Genomic DNA, 16,391 nt, shown 5'->3' with positions numbered 1-16,391 from the left:
TCAAAGAGGGAAGGTGCTCCAGGTACAAATTAGACTTGATGGTGGCCACTGGGTTTCTTTTATTTTTGTCTTAAGGTATCCCTAAACCTTATTAAATAAGATTTTTATGTTTTACAAAATGACTTTTAATTCATTTGAAAATATTAAAGGCACTTCCATGTTCTTAAATTAGCAAAAACATTCAAAAACATTCATTTTAAAAAGCATCTTTTATATACAATCATCTGTTGTGAGCATTATCCTAAAAATATAACACTTAAGCCAAAAGTCCCTATGGAAAATCTGTAGTGAACTCTAGCATAATTGTACAACCAAAATAATTTTTCAGTTATTAGTTATTCCGATTAGAATATAACAACAAATATAATATCATAATTTCCTATTTCCATGTATAAAGTGCTAATTATCATCTTGCATCAGAAGTTCATTCTTCAAATCTACTAAGCTATAATTATGAGTTTACAGATTAGCTTTTGGTTTACTTGTTTCAATAACTTTATCTGAATTAAGCTGATTAATCTCATCCTCACTAAACCCAAATTCTTGAAGTATCTCTTTGGTGTGTTCTCCTCCCAATGCATCCCTTTTAGTAGAAGGAACAGCTGGTGTTCTTGAAAGCAAAGGAGCAGGTCTGGGGCTCACATTATGCTGCTCATCAGTGAAAAAAGTGCCCCGTTCTTGGTTATGTTCATTAAGAGCAGCTTCTTCCAAACTCAGAATGGGAGTCACACAAGCATCTGTACCATCAAAGATCTTACACCATTCTGCCTGTGTCTTCTTTGCAAAAGTGTCTGCAAATTTCTTCTTTGTTTCTTCCCAATCAGAAATACTCAACTGATTTGGAAGTTCATCACCATTTAATCCCAGTCCTGATGAGAAAAAATATGACAGTGTTATTTACTGACTGTGCTTTGGTACTGATTAAGCCATACCACTAATTAAAATGAGCTGTAAGTTGACTGTCCCCACCCCCCAAAAATTCAATATATATGTATATTGTCTTAGGTGAGGAATACATGACAAGAGAGCCAACTGCATATATTTTATGATGATGTCTTGTTTAAAAAAATAGGGCTTAGTTTTCTCTTTGTTTGCAGAAGTACAATGTTATCCTAAATGTTAATTTTAAAAAATTGTTCATAATAGGACAATTCTTTATGGTTATAATTCTCTAAAGTTACAGTACTTATAATTTGATATTTTTAGTTAAAATTACATGATTTACATGCATATCCATTGACCTAACAATACCTCTAATAGCTATGTATCCCAAGAGACTGAAAAAAAATAAAGGAAAAGGACCTTTATCTACAAAAATAATTATAGCATCTCTTTTCTCAGGGCAAAGAATTGGAAATTAAGGATTTGCTCATCAATTGAGGAATGGCTGAATAAATTGTGGTATGTGATTATGTGAATCGTGGTACTTGAAATTATGTGAATACATAATACATGTTCTATAAGAATTGATGACCAAAATGCTTTCAGAAAAGTAAGTCTGAAAAGTCCTCTATGAGTTCATGCAAAGTGAAATGTGCCATGTACAAAGTAATAGCAATGTTGTGGAACGATCAGCTGTGAATGACTTTGCTATTCTCAGCAATACAGTGATCCAAGACTACTCTAAAGGACTTATGATAAAAAATACTATTCATACTCAGAGAAAGAAATTATTGTATCTGAATACAGACTGAAGCATACTTTTTTTTAAAGTTTATTTTTCTTGAGGGTTTTTTTTTGGGTGGGGGGAGAATCTAAGTTTTCTCTTGCAACATGGCTTTTATGTGCCTTTTCAATGGGTGAGGGAAGAGGGAGGAAAAAAAATTGGAACTCAAAGTTTTAAAAGCAAATGTAAAAAATTGCTTTATATGTAACTGGGAAAAATAAAATATAATTTATAAAAAATGATGAATATTGCCCAAACTGAAAAACATAGAAAAAAAGTATGATGTGATGGAAACTGAAGAAGAGAAAAGAAAATAATATATCCAGTGATAATAATGTAAATAAAAAGAACCACCATAAAATTATCAAAAATAAATGCTGGGGGCAGCTAGGTGATTCAGTGGATTAGAACACCAGCCCTGAAGTCAGGAAGATCTGAGTTCAAATACTTAATACTTCCTAGCTGTGTGACCCTGGGAAAGTCATTTAACTCCAGTTGCCTCAGCAAAAAAAACAAAAAAACAAACAAAAAAAAAAAAACTGGAAAATTACAAAGAAAAAACTTGCTCCAAAGAAGATGTATGAGTAGATACCACCTGCCCCCGACCTCATCTTACTCTTTGGAGGGGGGGGGCAGAATATGTATGGGGAGGGTGGTTATGTCCACAGGTGTGAAACATTGCATATATTATCAGGTTTTTTTTTTCCTTCTCTTTTTTTCTTGATTTTTTCTAAATTTTTTTTTTGTTTGTTTTATTTTAAGAGACGGCTCTCTGGGAAGGGAGTAGGAGAGTAATTTTGATGATATATATATACACATACACACATACACACACACATATAAAATATTTTTAAAATGACAATATCTTCTTTAAAATTAGAATAAATCTTACAAAATGTATGACAGACAACTTTATCCCTAACAATCTTAGTTTTAAAGGAATAAAAGTACACACATAATGGCTTCAGAGTAGGATCACCATATTCATAGATAAAATACAATCATGTATACTACAAGAAAATAAATTATCTATAGAATTTCAGTGAAATTTAATTTTGGAAAAAAAAACCCAGAAATTTAATTTTGCATTGCCCATATCTGGGAATATGAAGATTTTTTTTAGGCCTACAAAGCCATCCAAATTATCTTAGCAGCACTAGGCATAATAAGAATCTCCCATTTGTGGTAAACCATTTTGCTTTTCTCTCATTCATTTGAAAGATTTTATTTAAATGACCATGAAAGCTATGATGGGATGATTATGGGAGAATATGCAAAGAGTAATTTGATAGTAAGTATCTACCTTACTCTCAAATGTACTTGCAGATACAGAACACTTTGACCTTTGTTAACACATCTGATCTTTACATAAAGAATCTGAGGTGAAACTAATGTAAGTATTATTACTCCCTCCACATTTTATAGATGAAGAAATTAGATACTTGAGCCATTTTACTAGCCATGTGATTTTAGACAAATAACTTAACCTCAGTGGGTCTAAGTTTTCTAATCTATAAAATGAGGACATCCTTAAAGGACAAAGATTTGCCACAACTGAAAAATACTCAAAGGTTCTGAGAAGACAACTTTGAAGAAGAGTTTCAAAATATTTTGATCAAAGATAGGCTCAATGATATTAAGTGGCATTCTAATATGAAAACTACAAAATTCATTAGGTTTAATTCTGATATCTGTTGCAAATTTTTTTCCATTATTTCATAAGCATATCATATACACGCACACACACATATTCAATATTCACATATATAATACACATCTACATATCCATCTCTCCTTATTTCTCTAATCCTGTTTATCAAAATTGCTATACTTAGATTAAAAAACTGCCAACATTTCTTCCTCAAAATAATTACAAAGAAACTCAAGACATTACAATAATGCACTAGGGATTCTTTCAAAATGGATAGTTTTCAGACACATTGTTCAGGAAACAGTAATATAAATTAATCTATTGCTCATCCTTCCAATCAATTATTCTTCAAAAAAATGATTAAGGTATTGGTTTGATGCTAAATATTGATTATAGCAAATGCATGAATTGCTTTAATGTATAAAATACTATTAGCAAAACTGTTTTGTTGGGTCATCTATTTCATTTACATGTTTACAAATTCTAGATTCAAAAAACACAGCATGGGATGGGACCTCAGAGGACATCTAGTTCAACCTACATCTGAATAAGAATCCCTTCCACTCTAACCATTTCTTGAAAACACCACTTTCTGAGGTAGCCTTTACAAGCTTCTGTGCAACACTAACATCAGGGAGTTCTCTTAACACTGAGTTCAAATCTACCTCTCTGCAGCTTCTATACACTGATCCTAATTCTGTTCTCTGAGGACAGACTAAACAGATCTGTCCTCTTTTACATCACAATCTTTCACATTCTTGGAAGATACTTTCCTTCCCCAACCTCAGTTTTCTCTTCTCAAAGCCAACCCCCTTCAGATCCTTGTATGGCACGAACCTTAAGATCTGCTCACCCTCCTGTGGACATTATTCCAGTCTACAGGTGTCCTTCCTAAAATGTGGCACTTAGAATACAATGAACATCAATTACAGTGTCACCAGAGCAGAGTACTGGGGGGACTATGACCTCCTTAGTTCTAACTCAATCACACACACCTACCCTCTGCTATCACATTAGCTTTTTTGGCTTCCATGTTAGTGATACGGAAAAGGACTTAAACTTCCCAGCTGTGTGACCCTGGGCAAGTCACAACAGCAATTGCCTCAGGAAAAAAGAAAAAAGAAGAGGACTTAGGCTGTTTAGATCAATCACTATATTTCTTTTTGCATTTCTCACTTAGAAGTTGGTCAAATTAGTATCAATAACAACTAAAAGGATCTTAATAGTAACTTAAATATTCCTCAAATTCAAGAACTAAATGTAAATTTAAATTGGGAAAAATATAAGCTTTAAAGTTAAATTTTAAAGTAAATTATGTTTGTTATTCAGAATATAAACTCACAGGAAATCATTTTAAATTTTTAAATTCAAATTTCAAAGTAATCTAAGACTCAAAAGAAGTTCTCAGCTATATTGCCAATATACTTTTATATAAAACAAACAACCAAGGATTTCCTAAAACTCATTACCTTTAATCAGCAATGCATAGAATTGAGGTTCTATGGCACCAACAGCCATGAATTTCCCATCTGAAGTCCTATAAGTTTCATAGAAAGGTGCTCCACTATCTAATATATTCTTTCCCCGAGGCTGGCTCCAGAATCCTAACTTTTTCGAATGCCACAGAAAAGAACTTAGATATGCTGTCCCTTCCACCTGGAAAAAAAGAATAAGTGTCATTTGGTTTACAAATGAAATAGGTGATATAGATTGTTCACATTATGAAAAACACAATTAGCTTCATTAGATTGGGTTGTTTGGGGGTACAGAAGAGGAGCTCCTCTAAGAATTGGTGGAGAAATATTTTTCACATTAGAAAAAATGGACTTGTTTTTAAGGGAAATTAAATACATTTCAAGTTAGAAGGGGTCATCAAAGCTAATCTCCTTATTTTACAAATGAAGAAATAAAGGTTGAGAAACATTAAGTGACGTGCTCAAGATCTCATAGCTAGGATGAGTCCAAGATGTGCTTCAAACCTTGGCCACATGCCTACTCACTTCCCCATGCTATCTACCCAGCGGGTCTCTTCCTTAATGAATCAGTGAATTATTAGTCCAGCAGGGAATTATTTTCATTGGAGAAGAATATCTCCATGCCCCATTACCCATGCCCCAAAGGCTGTGTACAGATGACCTAACCATTTCTTTGTTTTTAGTGGTTATGACTTCAGTCTCTGAATTTTCCATAAATTGTATAGTAAAATTCTTGTTTTTCTTTTAGTCACTCTAGGAAGCTTCATACAAACAATGGATAACTTCTGGCCTCCATATTCTCAGCAGATAATTTGCCTCATCTTATTCAAGACCATCCAAAAGGCATTTTTTCAATGTCCTTCAACACCTCCAAACTTTTCAGTGTTTTCAATCATCTCTCAGAGGAAGTTTTCTCTAAGGTTAACATCTCCATCTGTGCCAATGATTATATTCCATCTCTTCTCCTATGGAGCCTTGTTCTACTGATCAGCCCCCCTCTGTCATCTTTTCCTCCTCTGCTTGCTTCTATGCTAAAAAGCAGAAATGACTTCTTTCCTTCTTTCTTTTTTGCAGAGGCAATTGGGGTTAAGTGACTTGCCTAGAATCACACAGTTAGGAAGTGTTAAGTGTCTGAGGGCAGATTTGAACTTGGGTCCTCCTGACTTCAGGGCTGGTACTCCATTCACTGCACCATTTAGCTGTCCCCAGAAATTATTTCTAAGCCCTACTATACTCTCCAACTACCATCTCCTCCTTTTAGCTAAATTTCTTGACAAAGAAATATATACATATTGCTTCTACTACTTCATCACCTACTCACTCAAATTCTTGTAATTTGGTTCTCCCAAACTACTGTTTCAAAGATTATCAACTACCAAATTAAATAATTTTTCCAAGCCTTCGCCCCACTTTGTCTCCCTATTTGTGGCATAATAGAGTTAGGAACAGTAGAGTTCAAATTCAGTTTCAGACATTCACTTGTCTTTGTGACTTTGGGCAAATAACTGATATATAAAATGAAGAGAGTTGTTCATAGTGCTGACTTCATGGTATTGTAAGAATTAAATGAGATAATGTATTTTAAAAATGTATTGTTGTCCTTAAAGTATTAGGTAAATATGAGTTGTTATTGTTGATAATTTCTACTCCTTTGGACTCTCATCCTTCTCCAACCTGTTTTTAATTTTTCTTTTTTGTCTCCACTGATTTTTTTTTTTAAACTCTGGCATGAATGTAGGCATTCGCCATGGCTCTATTCTCAATATTCTCTATTTTGGCTTTATCATTTCCTTCAAAAGAGTCATGTAATCATCTTCTATCATGGATTTGGAGATGTCAGGTTTAACTATTTCACTTGATAGATGAGGAAAACATGGGTGTTATGGGCCAATGGGTCAATTCCACTGACTTACCACCTTGTAAGAATCCTTGATTCAAGTTCAGAGTTCTAGCCCATAACACATGGGTCAGAAAAGGAAAGTGAATGACTAGACATTATATACATAGCACAAGGTAAAGCTAGAATTCAAACAAAGGTCTTCTGAAGTCAAATACAACACATTCCCTATCACAAATATCAATAGTTAGATTAATATTTCTAGGAAATCTAAAAACTTTAGAATTCTCAGAATTCATCCAATTTTCAGAAAAGAAAAGAAGCAGAAAAGAAATTGAGTCCCATTTTGTATTCATGTTTCATAGATTGCTCCTATAAAACAGGATAAAGTAATAAGAGTATTACAAGGAAAGGAATTAAGTAATTGTAATAGTGAATCTTTGACACAGAGAATGACAATGCACTTCCCTTTCTATGGAGAAGTGGTGGTCAAGGTGTGTATAATGTGGCATATATCGATGGAAACCATAGTTCATCAGGCATCAGGTGTGTGTGTGTTGTGGTTTGTTTTTTTTTTTTTTGCTGTTGCAAGGAAGGGTTCTTTGGTTGGGAAGAGTCATATATATTAGGAAACATCTGTGATATAATTTGAAGAGCTCTAGAGTTTTATCTATGGTCCAGATAAGCATTTCAGTTTCAGAACAATTTTCTTTTCTTTTCTTTTTTTTTTTTTTTTAAAAGAAATGCTTCTGGGGTAGCTAGGTGGCAGAGTGGATAGAGCACCAGTCCTGAAGTCAGGAGAACCTGAGTTCAAATCTGGCTTCAAGATACTTAACACTTCCTAGCTGTGTGACCTTGGGCAAGTCACTTAACCCCATTCCCTCAGCCCCCCCCCCCCAAAAATGCTCCCATCAGCCTTTGAGCTTTCTCTATAAGACCTTTAACTGCCTGTTAGCTAATAAGTAGAACAAACTTACTCAGCCTTGTTGACATTTCTTATCAACTAGGGAACTTCCATGATGATCTCTCTCTACCTTTTGCATCCCAATCATCTTATGGCAAAGCAAAAAGAAATGGTAGAATAAGAGCAAGCAATTGATGAGACTGTTGGACTAGACGGTCTTAGAATCCTAATACGCCAATATAATATCCATGATTATTTTTTCCACTAATTAGAAAAAAATAGTTTGCTTAAGCCATTGCTATTTTCTATTTGAAGCTAGTAATTATGATACCTAATTTGTATCAAATACTTGGAAACTTACCATATTTGCATCAATGACCTGACCTTTGCCAGATTGTGTCCGTTCATAAAGAGCCAGCACAATGCCCAATGCACATGTCAAACTACCACCACCAAAGTCAGCCAGAAGATTTAAGGGTGCATAAGGAGTCTCATTACTCCTCCCTAATTTCGACAGCACACCTATACATTTGAAAAGAAAGTTAAGTCAGGAGACTGAGATAAACTACCCTGTGAATTTAAGCCTATTTTTAATCAAAATCTGAATTTTTCAAAATCAAAAGTATATTAGCCTTTCAAAAATAAGCTTTTTTTTTTTTTTTTTTTTTTTTTTTAATTCAAAGGAAAGCCTTCTCTTTCATTTGTAAAGACAAATAAAGGACAATTTTTTCAATATTTCTTATAAATCAACCTGTGTTTTCTCAAATCCTAATCCAGTTGCTTGCGGTACCATCTTTTCTATTTTTACTAACATTAATATTCCAGAGAACTGTATTTAAAAAAACAACAACAACAACAAACAAACAAACCCAAAACGCACTATTTCTCAGATAAAGCATCACTTTATCTGATTGGCTCATCTGATTTAAGATCAAATGTAATTAAACTTGACAATTTTACAAGTTCAGCACCTCTTTCCACAATTCTACTTCTTCTACTCAATTTTTGCAATGTAGCCTCCATATGCTTTCATTTCCTCAATTGTAAAATGGGGGGAAAATAGCATCTAACTCACAGAGTTGTTCTGAGAATCAAATAAGATATTAATTGCTTGGAATAGTAATGGGAATGTAGTAGACTAGGCACTTAATGTTTGTCTCCTCTCTTTCCTCCTTCAGAGGACCGAGACAAAGTACTTTCAGACTTCTTTTGATTCATTTAATACATCATGGACACCTAGGAGGCACTCAAAGTGTTCCTCAATCTTAAATAGGCCCACTTCCCTTTTTAATCATCCATAACTTCAATCAAGTTTTTTATTCTACTTTTCATCACTGGCAATATGCTATAATCACATGGCAAAACAAAGTGATGAATTTTTAAGCAACTACAACTCAGAGACTGTCCATTAAATCAAAGAAGGATTGTGTGAAAAAAATTCAGTATCCATTAGTAGACACTACACCAGTGAAATTATACATTCTTGGAATATTGGAAGACTGGTTTGGCTGAATCCTACATTGAGTTCTCAGGAAATTGATTTTATCTTCAACAGCTTTTATGAAGCAATCAATACTGCCTGAAGCTTTCCAATATCTTCCCCCAGATGTTCAAAAGTACTATTATGTATGATTTAAAAAAAAAAAAAAAGTTGATAAATGTTGGAGGGGATGTGGGAAAACTGAGACATTAAAACACTGTTGGTGGACTGGTGAACTGATTCAACCATTCTGGAGATTAAGTTGAAACTATGCCCAAAGGGCTATAAAATAGTGTATATCCTTTATTTCAGCAATACCAGTGCTGTATAGATGAGAGAACATAAAAGAAAGGAGACAGACAGACAGAGACAGTGAGGAGAAGAGCTTCTCTATACAAAAATATTTACAGCAGCTCTTTTTGTGATAACTTGAAAATGGATAACCATGAATTGAGGAATTGCTAAATAAGTTGTGGTATGTGATTATTGTACTACAAGAAATAACAAGCAGGACAATTTCAAAAAAATCTAGAAACACATGAAGTGATACGATGAACTGAGTAGAACCTGGAGAATCTTTTGACAACTACAGCACCCCGGCTAGATATCCCGGGTGTTGGGGAAAAAAGACATAAATGAATGTACAGAGTAACAATATTATATAATGAAAAACTGGTCCAAGACAATCCCAAAGGGCCTCCAGAGAAAGAACTGATGTTATCTGAACACAGACGGAAGCATGCTTTTTTTCACCTTCTTTTGTTGTTCAATCTTCTTGCACAAAATGATTTATGTGGAAATGTACATGATTGTAGATGTATAACTTATATCAGATTGGTTACTGTCTTAGGGAGGGAGAAGGGAAGGAAAGGAAGGATAGGATTTGGAACTAAAAAACAAAACAAAAACAAAAACTCAAATATTAAAAATTGTTTTTATATTTAACTAAGGAAAAAAAAGTTTAAAAAAAGTAACACACTCTAAAATCATGCTGCCATGAGTAGCCATTTCACTTTGATCAACAAAAAGACTATATGCTGGTCAATAATTTCTGGGTCTTTCTGTACTGGTCCCTCGTTGAGCAAATATTTCTCTAAGACTGTTGAAGATTTAATACTTGATCATCCTATTGCTGAACTGAATTAAACCTTTGACCTTGGGTGGGTGTAAATAAAATGTAAAAACCAAAACTGAATAATATCCCCAACATACCTGACAAGGCCAAGAAATTGATATCATGACCTGCTACTTTAGACAATCTTCCCACCTGACCGAATCCACTCAATCTGGCATAGATAAGTCTGGGATTATCCTTTAGCAGAATTTCTGGACCAAGTCCAAATTTCTCCATGACACCTAAGTAGAAATGTAAACATTTCAAATCATTTTTCTTTTTTTGTTTAACTACATTAAGAATCTAAGAAAAAAAGATTATTTATCTTTACTCAAGTTTGGCTTGAACAGCCCTGGGAGCCCTGTCTTTCCAATGAGGCAGTTGGGAAACCTGACTAGCCATATATTTTGCTTAGAGAGAGAAATGAATTTGAAGGTCAGCATATCTAGATGGGGTCAAAGAGTAGAGATCCGAAAAGTTATATTTTTTCCAAATTTATATATGACACTTTATGTATTAACTTAGCTTAGATGAGAAGTAACGTCAGTCTTCCTGACCTCTAAGACCTTTCACAAGGAATCTTTTGACAACTACAGCACCCCGGCTAGATATCCCGGGTGTTGGAGATACAAAGACATAAATGAATCTCCAGTGATCCCCAGACTTTTTAAATAGGGGGCCGGTTCACTGTCCCCCAGACTGTGGGAGGGCCGGACTATAGTAAAAACAAAACCTCACACTGTCTCCGCCCACAGCCCATTTGCCTTAACCCGACGACGTCCTCAGAGGCCGCATCTGGCCCGCGGGCTGCAGTTTGAGAAGCCCGGAGTCTAGTCTTTTAGGGAAAGAGAAACAAAGTGGCGGTCCATCCCTAAGCTTCCTCAAGCGAAATGGACTAGCTGGTCTTTTTAAGGCTCCCTCCAGCACGGCACAGGCTTCCACAAACGCTAATGTCCTCGGGCGTCAGATAAGGAGGGCGGGGTCCTTTAACCCGGGGATAGTCTGTTCTCGGGCACAGGAAGTGGGGAGGTGGCAGAGGGGAGAGCGGGGCGCAGAGAGAGGGCAGAGGAGGAGGGAGGAGGACGCCGGGGAGGAGGGGGCCCAGAGGACTGAGTGGGGTGCGAGGGCGCAGAGAGGTGCCGGGGAGGAGAAAGGCTGGGGAAGGGGCGAGGGGAAAGGGAAGGGGAGGGCGGAGTCGGGCCAGGTCGGACCTCGCTCTCACCTGGTCGGAAGGGCTCCATCACCACGTCCATCCGCCTGCAGAGCCGGCGCATTACGGCCGCCCCGGCGGGCCGCTTCAAGTCCAAGGCCAAGGATCGCTTGCCCCGGGCCATCCATGTGGTGCCCGGGTGGCCCAGGCGGTCGAGACGTATCACCTGAGCCCCGAAATCGGCCAGGATCATGCCGCAGTGGGGGCCTGGGGCTAGGCCGGCCAGCTCCAGCACGCGGACCCCTTGGAGAGCCATGGCTGACCTTTCCAGAGCTGAGGGCGCCTCCTGCCGGGAGGGACAGCCATTACGTGACCCCTGAGAGTGCGGCATGGAGCCAAAGCGGGTCCCTCAGTACGTCTGCGTGGGGTTGGGGGGAGCGCGTGCGCAGTGGCCAAAGTGAAGTCTAATGGCCTTAAGAGTAGAGCAGGTGCTGTTGTGTAGAGGCCGAGTAAGAGTATTCTCTAACCCCTCCCCTTTTTTCCCTTCCCTTCTTCCTCCTGCCTCCCTCTTTACCCCCTCCCCGTCCCTCCTTTCTTCTCCTCCCTGTCCTCTCCCTTTCCACCTTCCCTTCCTCCTTTCTCATCTCTCTCTTTCCCTTCCTCTTCCACTCTCCTCTCTCTTCCTTTCTTTCTCTTCTCTTTCTTCCCTCCTTCCCCGCCTCTTTTCCCCTCCCCCGCCCCTCCCGTCCATCTAAACCGCTCTCTAGAAGTGGCAGAGGAGGCCTCGCCCATCTGCGCTGCCGGAGGAACTTATTCACTAGAAGCTCCCGGTACCAACGAGAGCGCGGGTTCGGTCCCTATCGGCTGTTTTCTCCAACTATAACAATTTATATGTAACGTTAAGGTTTGCAAAGGGCTGTGCATAGACAAAGGATCTCACTCAACTCTGTGGAGTAAGGGCTTTGACTGTCCTCATTGTACAGATGAGGAAACTGAGGCCGGAAGGTTGAGTAAATTGCTTCCAGGTCACACACGTCAGAGGCAAGAACCCAAATGCAGGTGGTACCACTCTGTGCTCTTATTGCCCAGCTGCTATACTTCAAAAGATCACTGGTTTTATTTGGGTGTGTTCAACAAACCTCAACACAAAACCTCAGCAAGGCTTCATGAGTCATAAGTCTGTGGGCAAAAATTAAAAAAAAAAATCGTGGGTCTCAGCATCCTTAGGTCCCAAGGCTCGGTGCCCATTGGCACGTGAGATTGGCAGGACTTGCCAGAGCACAGGTAACTCATAGACACCCCAACTCAGTGCAGCATAGAAATAGAACCGGAACAGAATCTCAGAGTTTGAGAGCTAGGAAGATCCTTAGAAATCTTTGTTTCATTTTTCACTTTCATTTTATCAGTGACAGAGGTTCAATGACAGATAGGAAAGCTTCAGGTTGGATCTCAGTTCTTTTGACTTTAGAGTCAGTTCTTTTACCATAGATAAATAAGACCTTGACTGGATCTCTACTTGCCAGACAGCAAATAACAAATTACTTGGAAGTATTTGAAAATTGACAGGGGAGAATTTAGGGAAATAGGAAGAAAATTCAAAGAGATCTATTCTGTGATCCATTCTATTCAGATGTCTTCCCCAAATCTCATGTTTTCCCCAAAATAGAGATGAAAACCCTTATCTCTATAGCAGTTATAATTCTTTGTGAATGCAGGTAGAGGATTTATGGTGGAACTATATATATATGCTGGCGCTAGCTCATATGGTCTTGATTGTTGAGTTTTCCAGATGAGCATTTGTATCTCAGAAAACCACAAATGCTACTAATTAAGTTATTGTTCTGTGGATTGTTTAGATTTAGGAACATTGAAAAATGTTAATGCACATAATACTTAAAATCGTGTCATAGTTATATATGTAATTTTTTCATAGACTTAAACATTTTTAGCATGTTGCTAGATAGGGGGCAGCTAGGTGGCACAGTGGATAGAGCACCAGCCCTGAATTCAGGAGGACCCCAGTTCAAATCTGGTCTCAGACACTTAACATTTCCTAGCTGTGTGATCCTGGGCAAATCACTTAACCCCAGCCTCAAAAAAAAAAAAAAAAAAAAAAAAGAGCATGTTGATAGATAGATGGGACCTTAGAGTTCATCTAATCCAAATTTGATGTTTTTATATATTGTATATACATTATATATTAATATATTTAATTAAATAAATTAATTAATATATTTAAATAAATATTAATATGTTATACATATTATACACCAAATATTAATATATTTATATGTTATACATGTTTTACGTAGAGATCATTTTATATATTGGGGAACTAAGGCTTAGAATAATTAAATTATTTGTTCAAAGTCACATCTTAACTATTAATTCTACTAAGAACAAGAATATGAACCCAAGTGCTCTGACTCAAGAATTAAGCCTCTTCCTATAAGAAGAACCATTGGCTTTCCCAAATTTTCTTATAGATTGGTTTGTGAATCCTATGGAATCAGAGCAAAAGACAGCATAATAACCCAAATGTCAGTTATCAAGGCACGAGTGCAGAGAGGTTAAATATTTGATCAGAAAGAACAAGTTCCAAACTTTGTCTCTGTCTCTCTCCCTCTTCCTTCCACCCCCAGCTCCACCCCTGTTGCTTTTGCTTGTTCATTATTCATACATATTATTCCTTTGAATTTACTGTTCTTAAGACTACAAACATATTACAAACATATTCTTTGCTTGAACTGGTAAAACCAGTGTGTGTCATACTTGCAGTTTCCATTAGATAGTAAGGAAGCTCCTTGAAGGAAGTGCTATTTATTTTTGTAAATGATTATTGAATGGAACAACTCTGCTCTGGGGCCTACTCACTGACTAATATCCCCTCTCTGGGCTTACTATATCTTGAGAAGTTTGTTTTCCCTTTTCACCTCACCTCCTACTCCCTGTTCTGCTCTTTCTTCCCTATCCTTTCCAACTTCCTCTTCTGTGTTGTCTCCATAATGTAAATTTTTGGAGAATAGGATTGTATTATTTTTCTAAGAATTGTATTCTTTTTTTGGTATCCTCAGTACTTAGGACAGTACCTGGTATATAATAAATGTTTAATAAATTTTCTGTCTGTCTTACCTCTCTGTTTTTCTCTGTTGCTGTCTCTGTGTCTGTCTTTGTATGTGTCTTTCTCCTTCCTGTCTCCTTTTTTTATCATTGATAAAATGACCTCATATTTATTGCTCCTGAGACCAAAAACACATACCCTCTCACTGACCTTGTCAAATTTTTCTTTTTTTCCCTTAATAGTTTTAATTTTTCCAAATACATGTAAAAATAGTTTTTAGCACTCATTTTTATAAGATTTTGTGTTCCAAAATTTTCCTTCCTCTATCATCTCCCCCCTCCCCAAGATAGCAAACAATCTGATAGAGGCTATCTTTGTTATTGTATCACTAATTTCTGAATATATACCTCTAACTTCTATTCAGAGTTCTCACTCATCACAAAATTTAAAAAGAGAATAAAAGCAATCCAGTGAAATCAAATTATCAATGGTACATGCAACAAATAATAACATTCCACATCCATAATCTAACTGTGCAAAGGATTAAGGAATACACTCCCATATATCATATAAATTTCTTAAAGTATTGATTTTGGAAAAGCTTCTCATCAGAGTTGGTTTTTTCCCCTTGCATTCAAGTCTAATAAGACATGTAAGATCTGAGGGTTAATTTGTGAGAATCCCTCTCCACCCTCATACTATTATTTAGTTTGGGGGTTAAAAATTTTTTATTTGATAACAAGTATGACCTAGGTCCAATTAGCATTACCTTGTTACCTCCCAAGTTATCTTCAGCAGATACAAGCCCAAAGAGATCTTTTGCTTCCAAGAGAAGATGATTGAGTCTTCATTGCAGTCATGATCCAAAATTTATTCTGGAATTCAGTTGCTTTGTGCAGAAACATTAGTAGCTCCTCCCCAAGTACACAGCCCCATTATAACTATCCTCAGGGACTTTAATCTTAAAGTCAAAAGGTTCAGGTTTCACAACATTTTTCTTTTTTAACTGCCAACAAAATAGACCTCCCTGACTAAGCTTTGTTCTCAGAATTATATAAGAAAAACTATAGTCAAGATTGTGCAAGATACTCCTTTATTTTACCATTCTAGATATATAAAATGGTTATGTGACATAAGAGCTAAAATTAGATAAAATTTTATATCAACTTTTATCTTATCCTACAAAGAAGGGTGTAGAAAAGACTACAAAATATAATTATTATTTATTTAGAGCTAGAAAGGATCAAAGAGTTTATCCTCTCCTGTTTCATTTTTAAGGAAACTGACACCCTGGGATATAAAGTTCCTTACTAAAGGTCACTCAGATATTATCTATCACAGGAGGGATTTGATCCCAGGCCCTATGACTCCATATCCAGAACTCTTTCCACTAAAGCATAGGGGGGAAGACTTAAGATCTCATGGTAGTCAGGGATCATCTAATAAATACTTTCATCTTAGAGATGGTTATTGAGGCTTATTGAGATTAAGTCACAGCTGTTTATTGGCAGAGCTGGAACACTTGTTGTTGGCATAATTCATAAGATCCTGAATTCAAAGCAGGAAAGGACCTTAAAAGCCAGTTAGCATATTTCCCTCATTTTATGGACGTGCAAATAATGGCCTGGAGAGATGGAGTGATTTGTTCCAGGCCCAGACTCTTTACCTGCTTCTCTTTCTTTGAGACCATAACAGGATTTAAGAGCTAACTGTGTACTGGCACTGTGCTAGACATGCTCTGGGATGCATGAGTTTTATGCAGAGATATTGCCCTTCAAAGAAATTTACAGTGTAGTTGGAAGATGAAATGCCTACATGAAATAGTCAAATTTAAATCCAAAAATGAGTGATACAGAAAGTAAAATGTAGCCCTCTCTTTGCAAAGAAATAGAAAGAATAGTAAATAAGGTGTGGTATGTGATTGTTATAGAACACTGTTGTGCTATAAAAAATGAAGGGGATGGTTTCAGAAAAATAACCTGGGAAGACTTACTTGAACTGATACAAAGTAAAGAGAAAAGAACCAGAACTTCATTGTATACAATAATAGTAG

General features: G+C 36.7%; 1 protein-coding gene across 2 annotated transcripts; it reads right to left on the bottom strand.

Annotated features, from left to right (window-relative positions):
• Positions 1-39: 39 nt before the first annotated feature.
• On the bottom strand, positions 40-15,210 carry AMACR (alpha-methylacyl-CoA racemase). 2 transcript variants are annotated; one of them, XM_074282721.1, is made up of 6 exons: positions 15,108-15,210; positions 11,350-11,623; positions 10,226-10,369; positions 7,895-8,055; positions 4,787-4,973; positions 40-869 (listed from the first exon to the last, which is right to left on the bottom strand). In XM_074282721.1, the coding sequence occupies exons 2-6, from the start codon at positions 11,591-11,593 to the stop codon at positions 460-462; spliced, it is 1,146 nt and encodes a 381-aa protein (XP_074138822.1). In that variant the 5' UTR covers positions 11,594-11,623; positions 15,108-15,210; the 3' UTR covers positions 40-459. The 2 variants fall into 2 exon arrangements, with proteins under 2 accessions (XP_074138822.1, XP_074138821.1); XM_074282720.1 differs by lacking the exon at positions 15,108-15,210 and having other exon boundaries at positions 11,350-11,956.
• Positions 15,211-16,391: the final 1,181 nt, after the last annotated feature.

The sequence above is a fragment of the Sminthopsis crassicaudata genome, chromosome 1 (genome assembly GCF_048593235.1).
Source record: "Sminthopsis crassicaudata isolate SCR6 chromosome 1, ASM4859323v1, whole genome shotgun sequence".
NCBI lineage: Eukaryota > Metazoa > Chordata > Mammalia > Dasyuromorphia > Dasyuridae > Sminthopsis > Sminthopsis crassicaudata.
Note: the sequence above shows the minus strand (reverse complement) of the source record. Positions and strands in the feature narration are given on the sequence as shown.

Coding starts and splice junctions, on each gene's coding strand:
- AMACR (XM_074282720.1), bottom strand. CDS start 11,668: ATGCCGCACTCTCAGGGGTCACGTAATGGCTGTCCCTCCCGGCAGGAG. Junction 8,056..10,225: donor CAATTTCTTGGCCTTGTCAG/GTATGTTGGGGA, acceptor TCAAATGTATAG/GTGTGCTGTCGAAATTAGGG. Junction 4,974..7,894: donor AGGTCATTGATGCAAATATG/GTAAGTTTCCAA, acceptor CTTTTTTTCCAG/GTGGAAGGGACAGCATATCT.